Source organism: Erythranthe guttata, chromosome 11 (genome assembly GCF_056151865.1).
Source record: "Erythranthe guttata isolate IM_541 chromosome 11, IM_541, whole genome shotgun sequence".
Taxonomy (NCBI): Eukaryota; Viridiplantae; Streptophyta; class Magnoliopsida; order Lamiales; family Phrymaceae; genus Erythranthe; species Erythranthe guttata.
The window spans coordinates 11,483,622-11,508,851 of record NC_142543.1 but is presented as its reverse complement, the minus strand read 5'-3'; the positions used below and the strand labels follow the sequence as shown (position 1 = coordinate 11,508,851).

Sequence of the window (25,230 nt, the reverse complement as noted above, 5' to 3'; positions counted from 1 at the left end):
AGAAGTATTCATGGAGCAGCCTCAAGGATATATTTCTCAACATTCTCCTAACCATGTATGTCGACTTAAGAAAGCGTTGTACGGCCTGAAACAAGCCCCGCGAGCCTGGTACGGTAAAATCACACAATACTTTGTCTTTTGTGGTTTTAAAATTTCTGATGCAGATTCGAGTTTGTTTATAAAATCTGAATCAAAGATGCATTTGTTGGTATTATTATATGTCGACGATATGATAATTACGGGGGATAATGAAGAGGAAATTTCTTTGTTAAGAAAAGAGCTGTCCATTCGATTTGAGATGAAAAATTTAGGGGAGGTAAATTATTTCCTTGGCATGGAAGTTGAGAAATCAAACTCTGGTTATTTTATATCTCAAAGAAGATACGCAAATGATCTCTTGCGTCGTTTCGGTATGGGGGAGTCAAAGGAAAAAGCCACTCCAATGGAACCACATCTCAAATTAAGGAAAGATGAAGGGAAGTTATTGACAGATTCCAGAAAATTTCGACAACTCGTTGGTAGTTTAATTTATTTAACTATCACGAGGCCCGAAATTTCTTATTCGGTGGGAGTTGTTTCCCAGTTTATGCAATCTCCAAGAAGTGCCCATTTAGATGCAGCAAGAAGGATTCTACCTTACGTAAAAGGTTCTCTTGATCACGGGCTTCTGTGCACGAAGTCAGACACTTTTCGGTTAAGCGGTTTTACAGATGCGGATTGGGCTGGAGATGTAAATGATCGTCATTCCACTTCAGGTTACTGTTTCAACACTGGCTCGGCAATGGTCTCGTGGTGCAGCAAAAAGCAATCGGTCGTCGCACTATCAAGCACTGAAGCGGAATATGTAGCGGCAAAAATGGCAGCTCAAGAATGTATATGGTTAAAGAGTTTGTTCGGAGACTTGCTTTGCAAAGTTGAATATGCAGTGAAAATTAAATTTGATAACGAAAGTGCTATTAAACTTGCTCCAAATCCAGTGTTTCATGGAAGAACAAAACATATCGAAAATCGTCATCACTACATTCGAGAGAACGTATTGAAGCAAGAAATCGAGTTGGAGAAAGTTGCCACAAGCGAACAAGTTGCAGATATCTTTACAAAAGCTCTAGCAAAGTCTAAGTTTGAATATTTTACAGCTGCACTTGGGGTTGTTGATTGTAAGTATGCACTAAGGGGGAGTGTTGAAAATTAGTGCATTTTAATTTTAATTAGTTTAGTAAGTAATTTCATATTTCTTGTTTTTACCAGGTCAAAAAAATTTATGCCAATAGTTAGATTAATATTTTTAGTGGCAGATTTATCTCTAATTTGTTAGAGTGAATTTAGGAGTTTGTTACTACTCCACTTCCTATTTATTTACAGCATATGTTATTCATTTCAACTATCCAGATAATAAGAGAAATTTATTTCCTCCAATATTCTCGTTTTTGCCTCGTTACATAAACTTCACCTCAGTTACTTTAGTTTTATGCATGACTTAAAGATAATTGAATTCCATAATCATCACTTAATCAGCTCTGGCCAAAGACTTAAAGATTAAAAATTATGAGAACACACAGAACATCCAAGACTATTCTAGCGATCGAATCCCCAGCTACAATGCACAGACCTCTCACTAGATTTTAGACTGTATGAACACGAGCTCTTGTGACGGTCCTTGGTGGAACTCATCGACATGTCACATTACAGCTGGTCCTTTAGTGAAGTCACGGTGATGTCTAGGTCTTAAGGACTAATTGTGTACAACTATACCATAGAGATCTCAACACAATTATTGAGAACCACTTAGAGATTTCTAGGATGAGGGAGTTCAGTTAACTCGTCAACTTACGAGCACCCACTTACGCATGAAGATATCACAACACCCATTACTGATGAGACGCAGTACACATAGACTAAGTGCTAGTATCTTAATGGGAACGCCCGATATCCTCGTTGGTGGCGTAACTCTTCAACTAGGAACATGGTTTACCAGTTATAATACTAAAGTAAATATCTCACGATCCTAAAAGATCAATTACAAGTAATTGTAATAACTGCAAGGACTACATTTATGTTTGAACAAGGGACAAATATATAGAATAACAACGTGTTTTATCATTACTCCGAAAAAGGATTATTTATTACAAGATTTAACGGAAAGACCACAACCACAAGTTGTCTTGTTGGTCACCTGCTCTAAATTACCTTCGAGCTATGCATTCTTGCTTTCCTTTAGGCATTAGCTAGGAGATAAGCATTATTCCTCTACTTAAGGAATTTTCTTGTGCTAAGCTCTCTTACAATGCTTTTGGCATTATATTCGAGTTAAGCATTCTTACTTTCCTTTCGGTATTAGCTTGTCACCAAGCATTGTTCACCTCCTTATGGAATTAGCTTGTGCTAAGCATTCATACTTTCCTTTTGGCCTTTTCATCGAGCTAAGCATTATTCCTCTTCTTATGGAATTAGCATGTGCTAAGTATTCTTACTTTTCTTTTGGCATTAGCTTCGAGCTAAGCATTCACTACAAGAAAAGTGACTTTTAACCACTTCATTTTAACAACACGCATATTATTTGTGTTGTGATAATATATTTTCAACAATATGCTTTTAATGAATGTTGTTGTTAGCTCCCGAACAATATATTTAACAACATGTGTGTTTAGCGTGTTGTTAACTCATGATTCCACAAGACGCGGCAGCATGTTGTGATATCTCAGTTGGCAAGTTCTTTACAACAACCTTTCTCGCAAGTTGTACAAAAGCGTAACTGTAACAAGATATAATGTGTGTTGTCGAATCGAGTTACTGTAACAACACACATAGCACTTTGTCGAATGGTTATTTTAAAAATCTATTTTAAATTTGCGAGATTCGTGTTTTTAATCAGCTTTGATAATAATCAGCAAAGTTTTATTATAATTATATTTACACGTATTTAATTTAATTAGCTATGTTAATTTAGGAATTAAGTTACCAATCAAATTAGGAGTTTGTTAACCTAATGACGTTGAGGAAATAAACTTTGAAGACACAGAACAAGTCGGCCAAAAAAACAAAACTTGGAGGATTTTCTTTCCACATTTCAACTTTCCACGTTTCAACTTTGCAACAAAGGATTTTCACCATTCTTGTGTCGCAGGAAAGAAAAGGTATTTATTATTAGTTGTTTGAGATTTAGTTTTTTCATTTATTTTTTATTCAAAACTTTGATATTTGATTACAGTAATAGAAAAAAAATAAGGAGAAGAAGATGGAATCCTGATCGATCCAACTTCATAAAAAAGAAAACAAGAAGCGGCCGAAAAAGGGAGACTTTCACGTTTCAGGCGGCGTTGCTACAAAGGATCTTCATAATTCTTGTTGTTGTGCAGGAAAGAAGAGGAAGAAACAGGTGATTGAGAATTTGTATTCTTCATGTATTACAGATTTAAACCTTTGATTTTTGACAACAATACATGGACAAAGAAAAAAATAAAAAGGCAGACAATTCATATGAAAAATCATATATATCAAAAATCGTAACTTCTTCACATGTATATTCCTTGTGCAACAAATCACGGGTATGTTATTTATGAAAGTAGTTTATATCTTTTACTATTTACTTTTGGAAGAATAAAATCACACGAATTAATTTCTAATTTCCGTTTAAAGAATTGCTTTACTTTAAAGTTCATGTGCTAATGTAAAAAAACATATGCTATCTTTCTTTTGACTTCTCTTTGCGTATCAGATTTTCAACTTGGACAGTATAAGCGTGGCAGGAGACTTTGTATTGATCTTTAAATGGATAAAGAATGGCTGAAATTTGACAGGTTTAACATTTAATTAGCTTTAAATTATATCTTCTGGTTAAGTTTAATATTTTTACAAATTTTAATTTTGATAAATGTAGACGTGGAGAGATTTACCAAAAGGGATCACGCAATTTTGTTGATGCAGCTCGAGCTCGATCAGGAGATTCATATATGATTGTATGCCCTTGTTTGTTATGTAGAAACCTACAACACCACCACTTCAATACAGTGTATGAACACCTAGTCATAAAAGGTTTTGATCCTAACTACAAAATTTGGGTTTTGCATGGTGAAAGACCAAATGAATCAATCCAATATGATAATGCGGAAATACCAGAGATGTATAGGATGTACAAGGACTTATATTTTCAAAACGACGACAATCACGAGGAACCAATAACTAGAGAAACAGATTTTGATAATTTAGTTAGGGAAGCAGAGACTCCACTGTACCCAGGTTGCATAAAGTACACAAAGATGTCTGCGATCATAACTATGTTTAAGTTCAAAGCATCATTTAGCATAACTGATAGTGCTTTTGATAGCATGATGCAAATGATCCGTGATATGTTGCCTGATGATAATACACTTCCTGAATCGTTTTATTTGACAAAGAAAATATTCAAGACATTAGAACTTGGCTATGAGAAGATACATGCATGCGCGAATGATTGTTGTCTATTTAGAAATGATCTTGAGCACGCAACCGAATGTCCTAAATGTGGTGCGTCGAGATGGAAAGTTAGCAAGAATGAAACAAGAATTAAAAATGGAGTTCCCGCAAAAGTGCTGCGTTATTTTCCAATTATACCAAGATTGAGAAGAATGTTTGCTATAGCTGAGATAGCAGAACAAGTAAGATGGCACTCAACTAATAAGAGTATAGATGGAAAATTAAGACATCCTGTTCATTCATTGGCATGGGATTCGATAAATAGGAGGTGGCCATCATTCGCTTCTGTAGCACCCCCCTTCTAGACGGGCGATAAATCGAACCGGTTTATCGGAATTTCTATTAAACTAGCGGAAGCAAAGGATCTCTTTGTAATTTTCGAAACGTTGGGATGGGGTGAAAATGCAATTATCAAAACTTTGTTCTTTTGGGTATTGAAGGCTTTGCATTTTCGAAATCTTTATTGAATTGATTTAGCTGAATATAAATCTTGGTTTGGAAATAGGTTTCGAAAGGAGGTTTCTTATTCGAGTGCTACATTCTCACTAAACATTCTTTTCGGTTCGAGAATAAATCAGAGTTCGAAAAGGTTATTTTGGTGGATAATTCGAAGTTTTCCGACGATGGCATGAAAATAGCAATTTACGGAACTTAACATATTAAAGTAGGGAAATAAGTGCGATTCATAAAGAAACGAGTTCAAAAGTACGAAAGGGAAATATTACGGTTTTAGAGTTACACCACCAAAAGAAATTAACCAAAAGTCTAGCATCGTTCATAGGTCCTCGTACGCCTTCCAAAACCCCGGGCAAGACCTCGATCCACTACTCGATCCATCCCGGTTGAGGATTACTACTACCTGCAATTAAAAGACATCTATATGAGCTATAAAGCTCAGTAAGAAATCCGAGTATTATCAAACTTTAGAAATACGTTATATATATAATATATATAGTAGCGTATACCCGTTCTTACCCACGTTTCGCACAACAACACAAGACAATCGGTCAAATTACATATCTCACGAAAGCACATCATTTAACAAGATCACGTAATTATGCAAAAATGACTAAAATGCCCTTTTTGTGAAAATCATGAAAAACACATTTTTCGGTTTATCGGATCCGTGAAAGATTAATTTCTGTACCGAATAATAAACCTGTTACGAGCCCGTTTTCACTAAGTGGAATCAAACCACTACCACATCATCCTAGTTGGATACCGGCCCACTATATCCGAGTTGTTTATTACCCGATATTCCATTAATCTTTCAAACAAAAATCATTTAATGCAACTTTTCGAAATTATGCTTATGACCCACACATAACATCACAAATGTCAATCAAGTGCCACAAATCACCAAAATATCACAACTTACCACATATTAATGATTTGGGTAAAACTCCCAAATTCACACACATAAATACACAACCACACACGGCACACACACCATGCACAATCAGCACCCACTCATTCACACATTTTCAGCATACACACACATGCACAATCAACACATTAAACTTCACTAATTACTCATTAAGGCAAACTCAAGAACAAATACATTTTTACCTTCATTTAATGGACTTATTACCACATCTAGGTAATAATCCATTTCAATCAATTTCCCACATCCATTAAACACATCCAACAGCAATTAAAGTACAAAAATACCAAAATTCATAATTCATGATCATTAAATCAAAATATGAACACTTAAGGCACAAAACATATGTAAATGACATGCAATTATCCAAATTTCGAAATATTAGCAAACTAATTCCAAAAATTCCCAAATTAAATTCTAGAACTCCTAACTGACTAAATTTCCAGATTCTGAAATAAATTTAAATTTTCAAAAAGTTTCGAATTTTCTTGAAATAAAAACTAGAAAATTCCCTTTATCAATTTAAAAATCAAAAACTCTAGTATAACTCTATTTGATTTAAAAACTTGCTAAATAAAACTTTTTCCTAATTAATACTTGCTGTAAAACAGATCCAAACTTTAAAAATGAGAGATTTTTCCAGAAATTGCAGTTTTGACCCAAAAGTTTCGAAATATACACATGCAACCACACTAGAAGTTCAAAATCAACTTTTTCAGGAAAACCCCTAACAAATCTGAAATTCCACTTTACTAGATGCAGAAAAATGAAGTTGGAAAGTCACTTTATGCAGAAATTTCGGAAATTGCATAATTTGCCCCAAAATTTCTAGATCTACACATGCAAGCCTAATAGAATATTCAAATCAACCTTTTTCTTACAAAAATCTTTTAAATCCGAAATTTTAGTTCAATAAATGTTGGAAAACAGTTTTGAAAACATTTTTCGGACAAACTTTACAAAAATTACAGATTTGGCCCAAACTTTCGAAGATCTACACATGCAACCACAAAAAGTTAAAAATTTCATTTTCTTGAAAACCCCTTTTTGAAATCTGAAATTCTCAAGGCTTTTGGCCAATAAATGCTGTATCTAACCACTATCAACATAGATTATGCATGCAAGAACAAGAATTTAACAAGAACACTCATTTTTCCATTTTTCTTCAAAAACCCCTAATTTTTCGAAATCTTTCCCAATCTTTTAAAATTTCATGAAAATCTTTTCAATACTATTGATGTCCCTTAATTGCAGCAAGAAATCGAATTTCTTACCTTTATGGAATAGAAAATAAAAGGATTCAAGAAGGCTTCAAGAAATTCCACTAAATGGAGATATGGGTTTTATGGAGTTCTTGGAAGATCAACTCAAGAGATATGGCTATGGAGATGATTTAAAGATGAGAAATATCTTGAAGGACTTATGGTGGAAAGATGGAAATTTTGGGTAATATTTCTTGGTGGGGTTTGTGGTGGTTGCTTTGGCCGAAAGAAAAACAAGAGGGAGAGAGAGGGGAGTATTCTTCATATTCTTGGGTTGGGAGAATGATGAAGATGGGTTACGGTAATTATGATAAAAAGAGAGAGAGAAATAGCTTAGTCATTCTTTATAGGGGGTGAGTAGTAGACAAGTGTAGTGGCTATGCCACACAAAAGGAGGAAGTGACAAGTGGAAGAAACATGCAAAATATAGCTAATATATTAATTTAAAATAAAACACCACACACATTCACACGGTCATACACACATATATACGGACACATATATATACACACATATATGTCTACTTAATTATATATATATAATGCATGCATGAAAATGTATAACTATATGTATCTACGTGCATATATACATAATCATACTATATATATATTTCACATAAGTTACCACATAATTCACGAAATTCCATAGTATTTCAATTTACGGGAATTTAAATCATATAAGTCACATATATAATAGCGCACGTAATTATTCACGTAAGTAACATAATTAAAATCACGTAATAATATAATCACGTAATAATATTTCCTAAGGGTTCTCGAGTTAGGAATATAAATCTCGGGTTTTAGAATTTTCGGGTTTTGGAAAGGTGGGGTGTTACAATCTCCCCCCCTTAAAGAAATTTTGTCCCCAAAATTGTTACCTGAACAACTCGGGGTATCGCTCGCGCATTTCTTCTTCTCGTTCCCACGTGGCTTCTTCGGGGGTATGGTTTTGCCAAAGGATCTTAACGAATTTAAGGTCTCGGTTTCGAAGGGTTTTGGTTTTGAAATCGAGTATTTGGGAAGGTTTCTCTTCGTAGGATAGGTTGGGGTTTAGTTCGACCGGTTCGGTTTTCAATATGTGGTCGGGGCTGCGAATGTATTTTCGAAGCATCGAAACGTGAAAGACATTGTGGAAGTTGGACAAGTTGGGCGGTAAGGCGAGTCGGTAGGCGCGAGTACCAACTTTGTCGAGAATTTCGAATGGGCCAATAAATCGCGGTGCTAATTTTTAATCGCGTTCCGAGGGTTTCGTGTAAACTTTTCCAGAATTTGGACGTGAATCGAGGGTCTCGGTCGGAAATAATCGAGACGTGGACGCCGTGGAGTCGGACTATTTCGCGGACGTATAGTTCGGTTAGCTTCTCTAAACTGAGCGTCATTCGAATCGGAAGAAAGTGAGCCGTTTTGGTCAGTCGGTCAACGATCACCCAAATGGCGTCGGATCCTCTTTGGGTCTTCGGAAATCCTTGCACGAAGTCCATTGTGATAGCTTCCCATTTCCATTCCGGAATTAGATTCGATTGAAGTAGACCTCCGGGCCTTTGATGTTCCGCTTTGACTTGCTGGCACACTAAGCATTCGGCTACGAATCGGGCCACGTCTTTCTTCATTCCAGGCCACCAGTAGAGCTTTTTGAGGTCTTGATACATCTTGGTTTCTCCGGGATGGCAAGTGTACGTGGTTTGGTGAGCTTCGGTTAAGATGAGTCGGCGAACATTTGGATCATCGGGGACGTAAATGCGATTTTGGAATCGGACGAGACCATCTTTGGTGATTTGAAAGTTGGGATTGGATTCGAGGTTGTCGCGAATTTTGAGGATTTGCGGATCGTTTTGTTGGGCGGATTTGATCGATTCTCCCAAGTTAGGTTGGACGATGAGCGCGTTGATCGATTTGCGGCTTAGTGCGTCGGCGACCACATTTGCTTTGCCGGGGTGGTAGAGTATCTCGCAGTCGTAATCCTTGACTAGTTCGAGCCATCGTCGTTGCCGCATGTTCAAGTCCTTCTGAGTGAAGAAATATTTCAGACTCTTGTGATCGGTGTAGATGGTGCATTTTTCGCCATAGAGGTAGTGTCGCCAGATTTTGAGTGCGAAAACGACGGCTGCTAATTCGAGATCGTGCGTTGGATAATTGCATTCGTACTCTTTGAGTTGACGTGAGGCGTAGGCAATGACCTTTCCATTTTGCATAAGTACGGCGCCTAGACCTAATTTCGAGGCATCGCTGTAGACTATGAATTCTCCGACTTTCTCTGGTAGTGCGAGAATTGGTGCCGATGTGAGTCGAGCTTTCAATTCGTTGAAACTGGCGTCGCATTCGGGAGTCCACTGATACTTGACGTCTTTTCGAGTTAATCGGGTGAGTGGAGAGGCAAGCTTTGAGAAATCCTTTACGAATTTGCGGTAGTAGCCGGCTAGTCCAAGGAAACTTCGAATTTCCTTCGCATTCTTCGGGATTGACCAATTTGACACGGCTTCTATTTTGCTGGGGTCGACAGAGATTCCTTGTTCTGAAACAATGTGACCAAGGAAAGCCACACTCGAAAGCCAGAACTCGCATTTGCTGAACTTGGCGTATAGTTGATGCGATCGGAGGGTTTGGAGTACGGTACGAAGGTGAGACATATGATCTTCTTGGGTTTTGGAATAGATGAGAATGTCGTCGATAAAAACAATTACGAACTGGTCCAAGTATTGATGGAAGACTCGGTTCATCAGGTCCATGAAAGCTGCGGGGGCGTTGGTTAAGCCGAAGGGCATAACAACGAATTCGTAGTGGCCGTATCGGGTTCTGAAAGCCGTTTTGGGAATATCGGATTCTTTGATTTTGAGTTGGTGATAGCCGGATCGGAGGTCGATTTTCAAGAAGACTGATGAGCCTTGGATTTGGTCGAAAAGATCATCGATTCGAGGAAGAGGGTATTTATTTTTGATCGTGACTTTGTTGAGCTCACGGTAATCGATGCAAAGGCGGAGGGATCCGTCTTTCTTTCTGACAAAGAGAACCGGTGCTCCCCACGGGAATGGCTGGGTCGAACATAGCTTTTGTCGAGTAATTCTTGGACTTGGTCCTTCAGTTCCTTCAATTCCATCGGGGCCATGCGGTACGGTGCTTTGGAAATTGGCACGGCTCCGGGGATCAGATTGATTTCGAACTCGATTTCTCGATCGGGCGGAAGTCCGGGAATATCATCGGGAAATACGTCGGGAAATTCTTGGACAGCTCGAATATCGGAAATTTGCGCTTTGGGATCGGACTCGGATTTTTGAATATCCACTAAGTAGCCGGAATGTCCCTTGTGAATGAGTTTGACTGCTTTGATCGCGGATATGATGGGAATCGAGGATTTGGGTTGACTTCGAAATTTTAGGGTTTCGCCATTCGGAAGTGGAAAAATGACCGTTTTCGAGGCACAGTCGATTTGGGCTTTGAATTCGGTTAACCAATCCATGCCTAGTATAACTTTGAAGTTTTGGATCGGTAAGAGGATTAGGTCGAAATTCATGGTTTGAGTATGAACTCGGATTGGGCAATTGAGTATGACTAGGTTAGAGCACATCTCTTCACCAGAGGGAATGAGGATTCGGTATTCGTAATTTAATCGGTTCGGTTCGAGATTTAAGTGCGCAATTATGTCTTTCGATATAAAGGAATGAGTAGAGCCGGAATCGATAAGAGCGTAAATGGGTTCTTCGAGGATAAATATGGTACCTGCTATCATCGACGGGTCTTGCTCGATCTGTTCTTGAGTCATGGCGAACACTCGACCGGGGACGTTCGGTGGAGGTTTCGGGCAGTCTTTCACCATGTGTCCGGGCTGATGGCATCGAAAGCAGCTCCGTGTTCCGTGTACGCATTCTCCGGAGTGACTCTTTCCACACTTTGGGCAGGTTGGCCTTGGCGGCGGTGGCGGTGGTCCGGTTGTTTGGCGAATGGGCTGCGTTCCTTTTCCTCGGAATGGGCGGTTGCCGAAATTGTTCTTTTTCCACGGTCGTTGAGTAATTCCTTGTGGTCGGCGGCTATTTTGAATATCTCGTTCGTCTTGGGCAGCCATGAGTGCCTTGTCTACGAGTTGGCGGAACGTTGAGGCGTCGGACATACGAATATCTCTACGGATTTCGGGTTGGAGGCCACGAATGAAATGGTTCTTCTTTTCTTCGGTGTCTCGAGCGATGAATGGAGCGTAGAGGCAGCCACGTTCGAAACGGCGGATGTATTCGATCATCGGTAAGTCGCCTTGTCGGAGTTCGAGAAATTCTTTGAGTTTGTGGGCTCGCACGTCCTTCGAGAAATATTTTTCGAAAAATTGTACTTTGAATTCGGTCCATGGCAGAGTTTCGAGGTTCGTTCCTTCTTTGATTCCTTCCCACCAGTTACGAGCTTCGTTTCGGAGGAGGAAGATGGCACAGTGCACGCGGTCGCGGTCGGTCATTTGCATGTAGTCGTAGATGACTTCGAGAGATTTGATCCACTCTTCGGCTATAGTGGGGTCGGTTCCACCGTGAAATTCGGATGGGTTCATTCGGAGGAATCGTTCGTATATGGCTTGAGGCGCATTATTTTGAGGCGGGTTTTGATTACGTTGGAGAAGTTGTTCGATTTGACGTTGGTGGTTTTGGGCTTGTTCTCGGATTAAGTTGGAGAGATTATTAATGGTTTGATTGGGGTCGTGCGGTTCATCGGCAGGATTGCTCGGGTTTGCTCGGGTTATACGTCTCGCCATTATTTCTATATTAATTATCATTAATAAGTAAAGCAAATAAAACACATAAGGAAAATAATACACATACGTTACCGGATGGTCCGAGTTTCGCGTCTCGAGTAGTCTCTAAGCCCGTGAAGTTCGTACGAGTATCTATGAACAATGCTCTGATACCACTCTCTGTAGCACCCCCCTTCTAGACGGGCGATAAATCGAACCGGTTTATCGGAATTTCTATTAAACTAGCGGAAGCAAAGGATCTCTTTGTAATTTTCGAAACGTTGGGATGGGGTGAAAATGCAATTATCAAAACTTTGTTCTTTTGGGTATTGAAGGCTTTGCATTTTCGAAATCTTTATTGAATTGATTTAGCTGAATATAAATCTTGGTTTGGAAATAGGTTTCGAAAGGAGGTTTCTTATTCGAGTGCTACATTCTCACTAAACATTCTTTTCGGTTCGAGAATAAATCAGAGTTCGAAAAGGTTATTTTGGTGGATAATTCGAAGTTTTCCGACGATGGCATGAAAATAGCAATTTACGGAACTTAACATATTAAAGTAGGGAAATAAGTGCGATTCATAAAGAAACGAGTTCAAAAGTACGAAAGGGAAATATTACGGTTTTAGAGTTACACCACCAAAAGAAATTAACCAAAAGTCTAGCATCGTTCATAGGTCCTCGTACGCCTTCCAAAACCCCGGGCAAGACCTCGATCCACTACTCGATCCATCCCGGTTGAGGATTACTACTACCTGCAATTAAAAGACATCTATATGAGCTATAAAGCTCAGTAAGAAATCCGAGTATTATCAAACTTTAGAAATACGTTATATATATAATATATATAGTAGCGTATACCCGTTCTTACCCACGTTTCGCACAACAACACAAGACAATCGGTCAAATTACATATCTCACGAAAGCACATCATTTAACAAGATCACGTAATTATGCAAAAATGACTAAAATGCCCTTTTTGTGAAAATCATGAAAAACACATTTTTCGGTTTATCGGATCCGTGAAAGATTAATTTCTGTACCGAATAATAAACCTGTTACGAGCCCGTTTTCACTAAGTGGAATCAAACCACTACCACATCATCCTAGTTGGATACCGGCCCACTATATCCGAGTTGTTTATTACCCGATATTCCATTAATCTTTCAAACAAAAATCATTTAATGCAACTTTTCGAAATTATGCTTATGACCCACACATAACATCACAAATGTCAATCAAGTGCCACAAATCACCAAAATATCACAACTTACCACATATTAATGATTTGGGTAAAACTCCCAAATTCACACACATAAATACACAACCACACACGGCACACACACCATGCACAATCAGCACCCACTCATTCACACATTTTCAGCATACACACACATGCACAATCAACACATTAAACTTCACTAATTACTCATTAAGGCAAACTCAAGAACAAATACATTTTTACCTTCATTTAATGGACTTATTACCACATCTAGGTAATAATCCATTTCAATCAATTTCCCACATCCATTAAACACATCCAACAGCAATTAAAGTACAAAAATACCAAAATTCATAATTCATGATCATTAAATCAAAATATGAACACTTAAGGCACAAAACATATGTAAATGACATGCAATTATCCAAATTTCGAAATATTAGCAAACTAATTCCAAAAATTCCCAAATTAAATTCTAGAACTCCTAACTGACTAAATTTCCAGATTCTGAAATAAATTTAAATTTTCAAAAAGTTTCGAATTTTCTTGAAATAAAAACTAGAAAATTCCCTTTATCAATTTAAAAATCAAAAACTCTAGTATAACTCTATTTGATTTAAAAACTTGCTAAATAAAACTTTTTCCTAATTAATACTTGCTGTAAAACAGATCCAAACTTTAAAAATGAGAGATTTTTCCAGAAATTGCAGTTTTGACCCAAAAGTTTCGAAATATACACATGCAACCACACTAGAAGTTCAAAATCAACTTTTTCAGGAAAACCCCTAACAAATCTGAAATTCCACTTTACTAGATGCAGAAAAATGAAGTTGGAAAGTCACTTTATGCAGAAATTTCGGAAATTGCATAATTTGCCCCAAAATTTCTAGATCTACACATGCAAGCCTAATAGAATATTCAAATCAACCTTTTTCTTACAAAAATCTTTTAAATCCGAAATTTTAGTTCAATAAATGTTGGAAAACAGTTTTGAAAACATTTTTCGGACAAACTTTACAAAAATTACAGATTTGGCCCAAACTTTCGAAGATCTACACATGCAACCACAAAAAGTTAAAAATTTCATTTTCTTGAAAACCCCTTTTTGAAATCTGAAATTCTCAAGGCTTTTGGCCAATAAATGCTGTATCTAACCACTATCAACATAGATTATGCATGCAAGAACAAGAATTTAACAAGAACACTCATTTTTCCATTTTTCTTCAAAAACCCCTAATTTTTCGAAATCTTTCCCAATCTTTTAAAATTTCATGAAAATCTTTTCAATACTATTGATGTCCCTTAATTGCAGCAAGAAATCGAATTTCTTACCTTTATGGAATAGAAAATAAAAGGATTCAAGAAGGCTTCAAGAAATTCCACTAAATGGAGATATGGGTTTTATGGAGTTCTTGGAAGATCAACTCAAGAGATATGGCTATGGAGATGATTTAAAGATGAGAAATATCTTGAAGGACTTATGGTGGAAAGATGGAAATTTTGGGTAATATTTCTTGGTGGGGTTTGTGGTGGTTGCTTTGGCCGAAAGAAAAACAAGAGGGAGAGAGAGGGGAGTATTCTTCATATTCTTGGGTTGGGAGAATGATGAAGATGGGTTACGGTAATTATGATAAAAAGAGAGAGAGAAATAGCTTAGTCATTCTTTATAGGGGGTGAGTAGTAGACAAGTGTAGTGGCTATGCCACACAAAAGGAGGAAGTGACAAGTGGAAGAAACATGCAAAATATAGCTAATATATTAATTTAAAATAAAACACCACACACATTCACACGGTCATACACACATATATACGGACACATATATATACACACATATATGTCTACTTAATTATATATATATAATGCATGCATGAAAATGTATAACTATATGTATCTACGTGCATATATACATAATCATACTATATATATATTTCACATAAGTTACCACATAATTCACGAAATTCCATAGTATTTCAATTTACGGGAATTTAAATCATATAAGTCACATATATAATAGCGCACGTAATTATTCACGTAAGTAACATAATTAAAATCACGTAATAATATAATCACGTAATAATATTTCCTAAGGGTTCTCGAGTTAGGAATATAAATCTCGGGTTTTAGAATTTTCGGGTTTTGGAAAGGTGGGGTGTTACAGCTTCGGACCCTCGTAACATGAGATTTGGGCTTTCAACCGATGGCTTTAATCCTTTCCAAGATCGCTCTACGTATAGTTGTTGGCCTGTGATTTTAGCTCCCTATAACTTGCCACCGTGGTTATGCATGTCCAAGGAAAGTTTAATGTTAACTTTGTTGATTCCAGGTCCAAGACAACCGGGCAATGATATTGATATTTACTTGGCTCCGCTTATAGATGATATGAAACTATTGTGGAAAGATGGGATAGAGGTATTTGATGCATTTAGTCAGATGAGTTTCACCTTAAAATGTATTTTAATGTGGACCATCAATGACTACCCAGCTTACGGAAACCTATCTGGGTGGCCTACCAAAGGAAAATTTGCGTGTCCTGTTTGTCGTCAAGATACATGTTCAGATTGGTTATCACATAGTCGCAAGTTTGCCTATATGGGACATAGACGATTTCTTGCTCCAAATCACCGATTGCGCTTCAAAAATGGTTGGTTCAACGGGCATAATGAAATTAAAAGACGGCCTAAGATATCTACAGGCGAAGAAATTTATCGTGAATTAGGTGAGGTTACGAATAATTGGGGAAAAATGGATAAGAAAAAACAGAAAAAGAGAAAACATGTAGATACAAACTCATTACAAGATTCCTTATGGAAGAAAAAATCCATCTTTTTCGAACTACCGTATTGGAAGGTAAGATAGAGCTATCTTTTATGCTTATATTCTTAATTTATTTTCTTTTATGTTATCATATAAAGTTTATAAAATTCAATGACGGTTAATTTTTTTTAACATTTGTTTTATTGTAGAGTCTGTTGGTGCGCCATAACTTAGATGTCATGCACGTTGAAAAAAATGTTTGCGAGAGCATTTTTGGTACACTTTTGAACCAGAAGGGAAAAACAAAAGATGGACTCAAGTCTCGCAAAGACTTGGAAGAAATGCAAATTAGACGTGACTTGCATCCTCAGAAGAGAGGAAATAGACTATACCTACCCGCAGCACCTCACACATTATCCAAGACAGAGAAACAAATTTTTTGCCGACGACTTTACAATCTGAAGTTACCCGATGGTTATGGTTCAAATATTGCAAATTGTGTCTCTTTGACAGATTGCAAATTGATTGGTCTTAAGTCTCATGACTGTCATGTTCTTATGCAACAATTGTTAGTGGTGGCATTAAAGGACCTTTTACCCAAGGCACCAAGAACTGCAGTTTTTAGGTTGTGTGTCTTCTTTAATGAATTATGTCAGAAAGTCGTGGATAGAAACAAATTGGAAAAACTTGAAGAAGAAATCGTTGAGACTTTATGCATGTTAGAGAGGTTCTTTCCTCCTTCATTCTTTGACATTATGATTCATTTAACCATTCACTTGGGAAGAGAAGCTAGATTATGTGGTCCCGTACAATATCGATGGATGTACCCATTTGAAAGGTAACTTATGTTATATATGCCAATTGATGTCATAACAATTGATTATAAATATTGAAAAAATAGTTTGACCTTTATCTTTTATTTTCTTAGGTATATGAAAGTGATAAAAGGGTATGTTAAAAATCGTGCACGGCCCGAGGGGTGTATAGCTGAGCGATACATTGTTGAAGAGTGTGCGTTGTTATGCAGCAAATATATAAAAAAAGCTGATGATATTGGCTCTAGGAATGCTCGCAATGAAGAATTCGAGAGTAGTTTGTTGTTAGAAGGACGTCCTATTTCAAAAGGGCATCCAATTGATCTTTCATTTGAACTTCTACAAGTTGCTCATAGATATGTGTTATTCAACACAGAAGATGTCCAACCGTATATAAGGTATGTTTAATTTTAATGTATTTTTCATATTTCAAACTCCTGTAGAAATATACATAACACAATACATTGTATATTAGTATACATAAGGAGGAACTTAAAAGAGCAGATGCTCGTCTGGAACGAAATGAAACATTGTTGGAGAAGAAACACATAAATTACTTCAATGAATGGTTCGATAAGAAGGTATGAACAAGTTTATAATGTAAAATAATATATATATATATATATATATATATATATATATATATATATATATATATATATATATATATATATATATATATATATATATATATATATATATATATATATATATATATATATATATATATATATATATATATATATATATATATATATATAAAAGTTAACCGTACGATTAATACTTTTTCATTGGTGTTAATTTGACTTGAGACAGATTAGAGATGAAGTAGTTTCACATGATATCTCGAGAACTCTTAGATGGCTTGCACGTGGTCCATCGCAACGGGCTACTTCTTACTCTGGGATGATTATAAAGGGTCTTCGGTTTCGTACCAAGGATAAAGAGACTACTACTCAGAATAGTGGTGTCTCACTTGAGGCAACAACAATTTGTAGAGCTAGTGCAAAAGATAATGCAATGGTCACAGAGAAAATTACTTATTATGGTGTTTTGACTGATATTATCGTATTGTCATATAGTGCGTTTGAAATTGCGTTGTTCAAGTGTGATTGGGCAAACATTGTGAATGGTATCAAAGTCGAAGATGGTTTTACTTTAGTTAATCTTCATGAAGGACAAACTCAATTTCAAAAGGATCCTTTCATTTTAGCATCACAAGCTAAACAAGTCTTTTATTCTACAGTGAATGAAACTTCTAGTTGGTATATTGTGTTGCATCCACCACCAAGAGGTTCTCAAGAGTGGGAAATGAGTGATCATATTGAATGTGAATTATCTCCTCCAATTGATATGTCAGGACTTCACAACAATGAAGATCAAGTAGATAAAGAGGAAGAGGAAGAACAAGATGAAGAAGAATATGCACGATTGGATGTCGAAGGAGTGCTTTGTGAACCATAGTATTAATGAATTTGAATTTTCATTTTATTTTTTATGTTATGCTCCAAAGAATTTGTAATTCATTAAACGAGTGATATTGTTTTATAATGTTTAATGTGTTTGTCATATATTATTTTTTCTGTCAATTTCTTTAATCCATGTGTGTATCATGTATTCATGTTCCATTAAGCTGACACATTACATGTTTAAGGAGTAGCAGATACCCCCTCATGTATAATGCAGAACCTGAGTTGTTTTGTTCCACACGGCTTGGCAAGGTATAATTGACCGTTTAGTTAAATTACAAGTTCAATAATTTTGTTGTTGCTATAGTTATTTGTCTAATAAAATTAAATCTTTATAGGCATATACGGTGGTTTTCTTTGCGGAATGGACTGCTACAGACGAGGCCCGGGATCTTAGAGCTGAAATAAGCTGATGCAAATGCTGTTCCATAACATATTCCAGCAGATAGGGTGACTTTGAACGCAAAACTGCTTTTATTGAGAAGGAACTAGAAGTTTTAGAATATATGCCTGGAAATATATGAAAGTCTAGTTTTAAACAAAAAAAACGGTCTGTAAAAAGAAGGTCTAACGAAGAAGTTATGATAATTTTCGTACAGTCTGTCAACTGCACTCGGGAAAAAAATCGTGCAATGTGTACAAATATTTTTTTGGATATTTCTCCACTTATAAAGTTTAAGAATAAGAAAATCTATCTGCAAAGGCAGTGCAATAATCACAAGAAGCTCCTTGGGGACCTCGTCTCACCGATGCAAACTCCTTTGCATAGACTCGAAAATGACATGTAATTATGTCCTGCCATAATTTTCGATAAGACCGCAAACAGGATATGTAATTTGTTGCTGCATAACTCAGCATATAGGAAAAAGATATGTAATATGTTTATTGCTGCATAATTTAGCATAATCTGTCTATTTTATTTATAATTGCAAAGTTTGTTCGAGTAAGATTGTATTCGGCAACAAACCAGGATCAAACATTATTCGTAATTTGGGTAAAATTAGAATAAGTTTGAAGAAATATACACTCGAGTCGAGTCGGCTAGATTCGTTTACGCCACTACTCATTTTCTAATTGTTGACCATCTATTATTTTATATTCAATCGAATTTATCTTAAGATTCAAACTGAAAAGTTGAAAAATCGAAATGAATCATTGAATCGTACGTCGTAAGAGTTTTACAACATGCTTGTAATAATATAAATTAAATACAAATCAAAGTGGAAAACTTGACATTGTTTCTCGCGTAAAACGAATCGATTTTTTATCAATTTTTTTTATTTCCTTTCAGTTGGTGCAATTTTCCACCATAGTACAAATACACAATATTTTATTATTAAATAAATATATGTTTTTAGAATTAAAAAAAAAAAATATTATCAATGTTTCTACTATTTATTTCCTTTCGGCATCCACCATTTATTTTCTTTTCCATCCTATATTTTTTTTTCATTTCCCTCCTACTAAGTTTTCGTTTCCCTCCTTTTTTTCCCTCTAATAAATTTCCCTAGCCTTCTTTTGCGTTAAATTAAGTATACAGAGTCTAAAAACCCTCCCTAATTAATCTCGCTCCGACTCTTTCTTCCCAGACGGTTCCGTCCTCAATTGCCAAATCTGCGTCAATACATCTCCGTCGCCGCTCTGAATCGTCCAAACCACCGCATCAATACCTCTCAGACGCTCGCACACCACTATGCGTTGTCTCGCACTTTCACAGAAACACTGCTCCGCTTAGGACTAACGCGCTGAAAAGTGCCGCCGCACCGCCGTCTAACTTTTAATTAGATAAATTTTTCACATAATTATTTTGACCAATTTGATTTTATAGAAGGCAATTGTCAAAATTTTGTTTAGTCAAGTTATGAATGGGGTATTCTTTTAAGTTCTAAGTTTTCGATGGAAATTTGTATGGAAAATTGTGTTACGAGAGATATTTAATAGGTGGTTTTGCTGATTTTGCTTCTTTCTATTTTATTATTTTTTTTCTTGGGTTTTGGGTGGTGGGGGAAAACAGAACAAATGTTCTATATTAGAAATACTCCATAATTTTACAATAACATGTTACATTTGTTTATTTTTGTAGTTGAGTATGACGATTATTGATTTATTCATTACACACGGTTTGGAGATTCCGTTTGCAGGTTTAGAAAGTATCATATCTGCTGATTCCTCACAACGAGTGTAAAATTTGCATATATAGTTGAAATTTGGTTAATTACTTGATTGATATCATGAAATTTGAGTTATCCATAATAGTAAAAACCAATTTTTTTCCCTAAGATCTTGTCAGGGAATTGAGTCACATATTGAAACAATTGAAAAGGATGTCTCGGTTTGAGGTAAGACCTCTTTCCCTTCTTTATATCTTTTTAAGAAATTGTCAAAATACAGCAATAAACCCATTTATTTTATTTTATGTGTAGAATTCCAAAAAATCTGAAAAAAGAGTAAAAAAGAAACGTACTCTTGTTGATGAATACGATGATGATGTTGAGTATGAGGAGACTCAACCACACAGACGTAGTCTCCTACGAAAAGTAGTCTCACAAGAGGAGAACGACGACGCGCAGTCAACAGAACATGCAAACAATACCCAAGCTACACAAGAAAAAGAAAAGAAAAAACGTGGTCCAACTACAATGAATATGATTTGTAGAGGGCCTATTCAGAAGTTGCAACTGAGTTTTAATTCAAACGGACAGCCCTTTGGCACAAATTCAGCTAAGTTTGTGTCATTTCTTGGGGTCATAGCACGTGAACATATCCCGATTGTCATAGAGTGGAAGAATCTTGTTGAGGAGAATTGGAAAAGTTTGAGGGATGATCTTTGGTCTCTTGTTCAGGTAATATAATCAAGATGATACACTCTTAGTAGATTGATTGATTATCATTTACTTGGATGTTTAATTAACATATTTTTTAATATAGCAATCATTTGTCGTGAATGATACATACAAAGACCTTATTTTTAAAATGATGGGCAAATATTGGAGGCAATATAAATCAAAGATCACAATAAAGATAATCGAAGCGAACGAGTTGCCCGATAGGGTACATGCATTACAAGTCCTTAGGCCCTCAAATGTGAAATCCGTCAAGGATTGGGATACTTTCGTGAAAAGAAGACTTACTACAACATTTAAAGTGAGTTATTTTTTTTTTTAGTTAATTAGATATACTGTATACATGAATTTTAATTATTAATTTAATTATTCCTTTCTCATCCCATAATTTTTGTGTTATTTTCAGAACAGAAGAGAAATGTTTAAGGAAATGAGGATGAAGCAAAAATACACACACACTATGAGTCGTAAAGGTTATGCTCGTTTGGAGAATGAATTGGTAACGTTATAAGTTAAAAATGAAACATGATAGTCACTTGTTATATTTATATACATACATATATATAATATATATATATATATATATATATATATATATATATATATATGTATATATATATATATATATATATATATATATATATATATATATATATATATATATATATATATATAATTATTTTATATTTTTTCCAGAAAGAAAACCATCCAAATCCCAATGAAATAACAAGGGTGGAATCATGGAAAAAAGCATACGAAAAAAAGAACGGTGATCCTATCAATGAAGTTGCTGGTGAAATAATGGTAATCTTAAAAATTCACTTCTTTCACCTTCTTCTTTATATATATATATATATATAATTATTATAATAATAATAATAATAATAATGTTTGTATGTGTAATGTCTTGAGATAATGTTATGCATGTACGGACCACAACAACTAAATTTATAAAATTATATATTGGGTTAGGAAATAGCAATGTTCATCTACTGCAAATGTTTGGAATTATTAATGATTAAAAGGGGATGAATTTGACACCTTAATAATTTCATTGTATTCCACCAGATACTTAGGAATAATTATTAATATGATATGGTATATTTTCAATACATGATCCACTATCTTATTTTCCCAGCCCTTGTCAACATTCTCTTTTTTTTTTTCAACCATCTGAATTTTTGTATAGATTTTTATTACTCTTATAGACCTTTATTTAAAATTGGTTATGCTATGTTCTCATTACGTTATTTTTCTGTCAAATGTGTGTACTAACAGGAAAAAATCACTAAGTGCATTGAGTCGGAAAATCCACCAACAAAGGATTGCATAAGAGATGATGCTCTAGCACGTGTTTTAGGACCTGAACCTCGAGGACGAGTTCGTGGACTTGGTTTTGGTGTTACCCCATCTAAAGTTGATGCAACAGTCATATGTAACGCAAGAGTCAAGGAGCTTGAAAGTAAAGTTGCTATGTTTGAAGCCAAGTTTGAATCATATCTCAAAGAAAATGAACAGGTAATTTTTTTATGCACTTATATTAAATTTAGAACCCTTGAACATTTTAACACTTTTTTTTAAATTTTTTTTTTTTATTATAGAATCTAAACAAGAATGTTGAGGATATGTTAAATTCAGATGTTGCTACTCCTCAGGTATGTATTAGCTTTAATTGATTCGTATATAAATGCATATCATTAATGTTTACATTAGTCACCAATCAATTTATTGTTTCTCTGAATTATCCTATTAATTATCTTATTTCAGTCAGAACAACAAAGTCATCCTTCACAAGATTCACCTACGATCGATCAGAAGTGTCAGCTATTACATTGGTACAACTTTGAAAATGAGGAGGTTGTGGCTGAAGGACACATTGCATCAGTTGATCCACGCACTAAGGTTCATCATATGCATCTTGGAAGAGATTGTTGGAAGGTGTGGGTTGACCTCGTTTTTAATGAAGATCTGATTTTGTATAGAACCACCGATGAATTTCACAAGCTCGGTGATGCTTTAGGGAGTACAATTGCGTACCCAAAAAGTTCTATCAAAATGATTAATGAAGGTATTATTCAAGAACTATTTAACTATGATTTTTTTTTTTATTTGGTTACATATGCACATTATTTCATTTTAATTGTTATTTTATTTTATTTTATTTTTGTCATTTGCATTGACAGAGTTTGAGCATCTCCACAGTCGAAGGGGAAATTAAAGATTTGATGAACTTTGACTTGGTTAGAATGTGAGCTTAGACAAGTTCGATGTAACTAAATTATTAGTTTAGTCTTACTTTTTGTATTATATTTTGAGTAGACAGACTTAAAGTTGATTAGAATATTAAGAATGGTTTTTTTTAAGAATTACTTTGTTTATTTGACATTTATTTTTTATCAATGGAAATTAAATTATTTTGACAGCTTAAATGATTGGTGACTTACCAATCATTTGCAATATTGCATTGGTTTAATTTGGTCGAAAATATAAATATTACAATATGCTCGATTGAAATAATCATACTACGCATAGCATATTGTTAATGAATTAACAACATTAAGATTATATTGTTAATAACTTACCACAAAAAATAAAACATGTTGTTAATACGTTAAAAACAACACGCTCGTCATCTTGTTAATCAAATTATAAAAAGATGTAAAGAACGTTGTTATCTAACTTTCAACAAGCCACAAGCGAATGTTGTAATAGAACGATAACCACGTTCGTCATGCGTTATTATACATACTGCCACAACGTACATTCAGTCTTGTACTACGCATATGACAACGTGTGATCGCGGCTTGTGGTGAAGTGTATTACAAAACGTCCGTCGATGTTGTTAATAACCGATAACAACATCTCTGGATAGTTGTCGTAAATGTTCGACAACGTGCTTTTGTTCAGGTGACAACGTTATTTGCATGTTGTTACATGTTGTGAATCTTCAACAACATGGCCGTCAACAACGTGCGACCGCGCGTTGTCTTTATCATTTAACAAGAGCACACAAGATCCACACGCCTTCCATATGAACACATCCCTCGATTCTCGAACTCGACTCCAACTTTACGACTCGTACTCGGAATTGAAAGTACCTACAAGCATTTCAACACCTTGTTGGGGATCGTGCATGTATACGCAACGGAATTTAAATTTTTTTTTTTTTTTACATCGAACTAGTTTCGATTACATGCATAAACTAATCACATAGTCAACGTACCTTAACGCTTCCGCCATACATATGGTAATTTTCGATTTAATTGAAAAATACGTAAAACCGAAAATCACGAAACATGCTTATACTTCATTTCACAAAATCGAAACATGTAATCACGTATTACTCATGCTCATGAATCATAATTCATACAGAACATGCTCGAATTAATTTACGAAAGTTTCAATTCATTTACCTCTTGTAGCGTGCGATTTCGACGAATCGAAATCCTAGAACGAGTCACGTACAAGCTGCTATATACCACTCCTAGGGGCTGCAGGAACACCACCAAACGGCAGCTGGTCCGAAAGTGAGGCGACGGCGGCGCGTGTGTGTCAGGGGCGGCGGCGCGTGGGCGGTGCAGCGGCGCGTGCGGCGGTGCAGCGGCGGCGTGGCAATTCCGTCGGGGCAGCAGCTCCTCTCCAATTAGGTTTCACCTCGAATAAACGGATCTCCCCCTACTGTAGCACTAGATACAAAGGGGTTAGATAACAAAGGGAATACGATAGAGAAAGGAGAGGAAAAACCGGCGGATTCCAACGGTGATCGGCGCCGGAGCGGCGGGGCAGCAGCGGCCGAGAGGCTGGACGGCTAGGGCTGGACGGCTAGGGTTTTTGTGTGTAAAAATCTGATCTCAAACCCTTGTTTGAGGTCTATTTATACTTAGGGTTTTCAACCCTAGCGGGCTTAAGTCATTGGGCTTGACCCACTGATGCATTAAGCCCATCCCCTCGTCGGCCTCGTTTCTAATAAACGATCGTCCACAAAATTATAACAAAATTATATTTGTGACGAGCTCAAAGTCCTCGTCGATACGAGTGCCTCTTCGAAATTTCCAATTTCCAAAATTGGAAACTTCCACTTCAGTGGACCTGCTAAATTGGGAAACTTCTCAATTTAGAAAGTTCACTAATTTCCGCATATCTCTTTCTCTACGTTTATTCCGACTCGTAATCCACAATCACGAATCTTGGACTCAATCATATTGACCTCCAACTTTGCAAAGATTAACATATTAATCTATGCTCATTGTTATCAAGGATCCATGTTACACGAGAAGTGTGACCCTCAATGGTTCAGGTGTATGCTAGCCGTGGGCTCACA

General features: G+C 35.9%; 2 protein-coding genes and 2 long non-coding RNA genes across 4 annotated transcripts; 2 read left to right on the top strand and 2 right to left on the bottom strand.

Annotated features, from left to right (window-relative positions):
* Positions 1-3,748: 3,748 nt before the first annotated feature.
* LOC148767001 (uncharacterized) lies at positions 3,749-18,061 on the top strand. The gene is made up of 6 exons (XM_088825904.1): positions 3,749-4,720; positions 15,173-15,875; positions 15,992-16,620; positions 16,711-16,995; positions 17,073-17,178; positions 17,414-18,061. Exons 1-6 carry the CDS (start codon positions 3,951-3,953, stop codon positions 18,059-18,061), a joined length of 3,141 nt encoding a protein of 1,046 aa, XP_088682030.1. The 5' UTR covers positions 3,749-3,950.
* Positions 5,112-7,404, bottom strand: LOC148767003 (uncharacterized). Its single transcript, XR_016034333.1, has 2 exons — positions 7,111-7,404; positions 5,112-5,311 (listed from the first exon to the last, which is right to left on the bottom strand). It is a non-coding gene; the product is annotated as an uncharacterized LOC148767003 (long non-coding RNA).
* On the bottom strand, positions 12,360-14,652 carry LOC148767002 (uncharacterized). The gene is made up of 2 exons (XR_016034334.1): positions 14,359-14,652; positions 12,360-12,559 (listed from the first exon to the last, which is right to left on the bottom strand). It is a non-coding gene; the product is annotated as an uncharacterized LOC148767002 (long non-coding RNA).
* Positions 18,062-20,332: 2,271 nt separating the features above from the next.
* LOC148767000 (uncharacterized) lies at positions 20,333-23,240 on the top strand. The gene is made up of 9 exons (XM_088825903.1): positions 20,333-20,405; positions 20,490-20,909; positions 20,995-21,210; positions 21,316-21,408; positions 21,606-21,713; positions 22,188-22,427; positions 22,511-22,564; positions 22,677-22,977; positions 23,093-23,240. Exons 1-9 carry the CDS (start codon positions 20,391-20,393, stop codon positions 23,125-23,127), a joined length of 1,482 nt encoding a protein of 493 aa, XP_088682029.1. The 5' UTR covers positions 20,333-20,390; the 3' UTR covers positions 23,128-23,240.
* Positions 23,241-25,230: the final 1,990 nt, after the last annotated feature.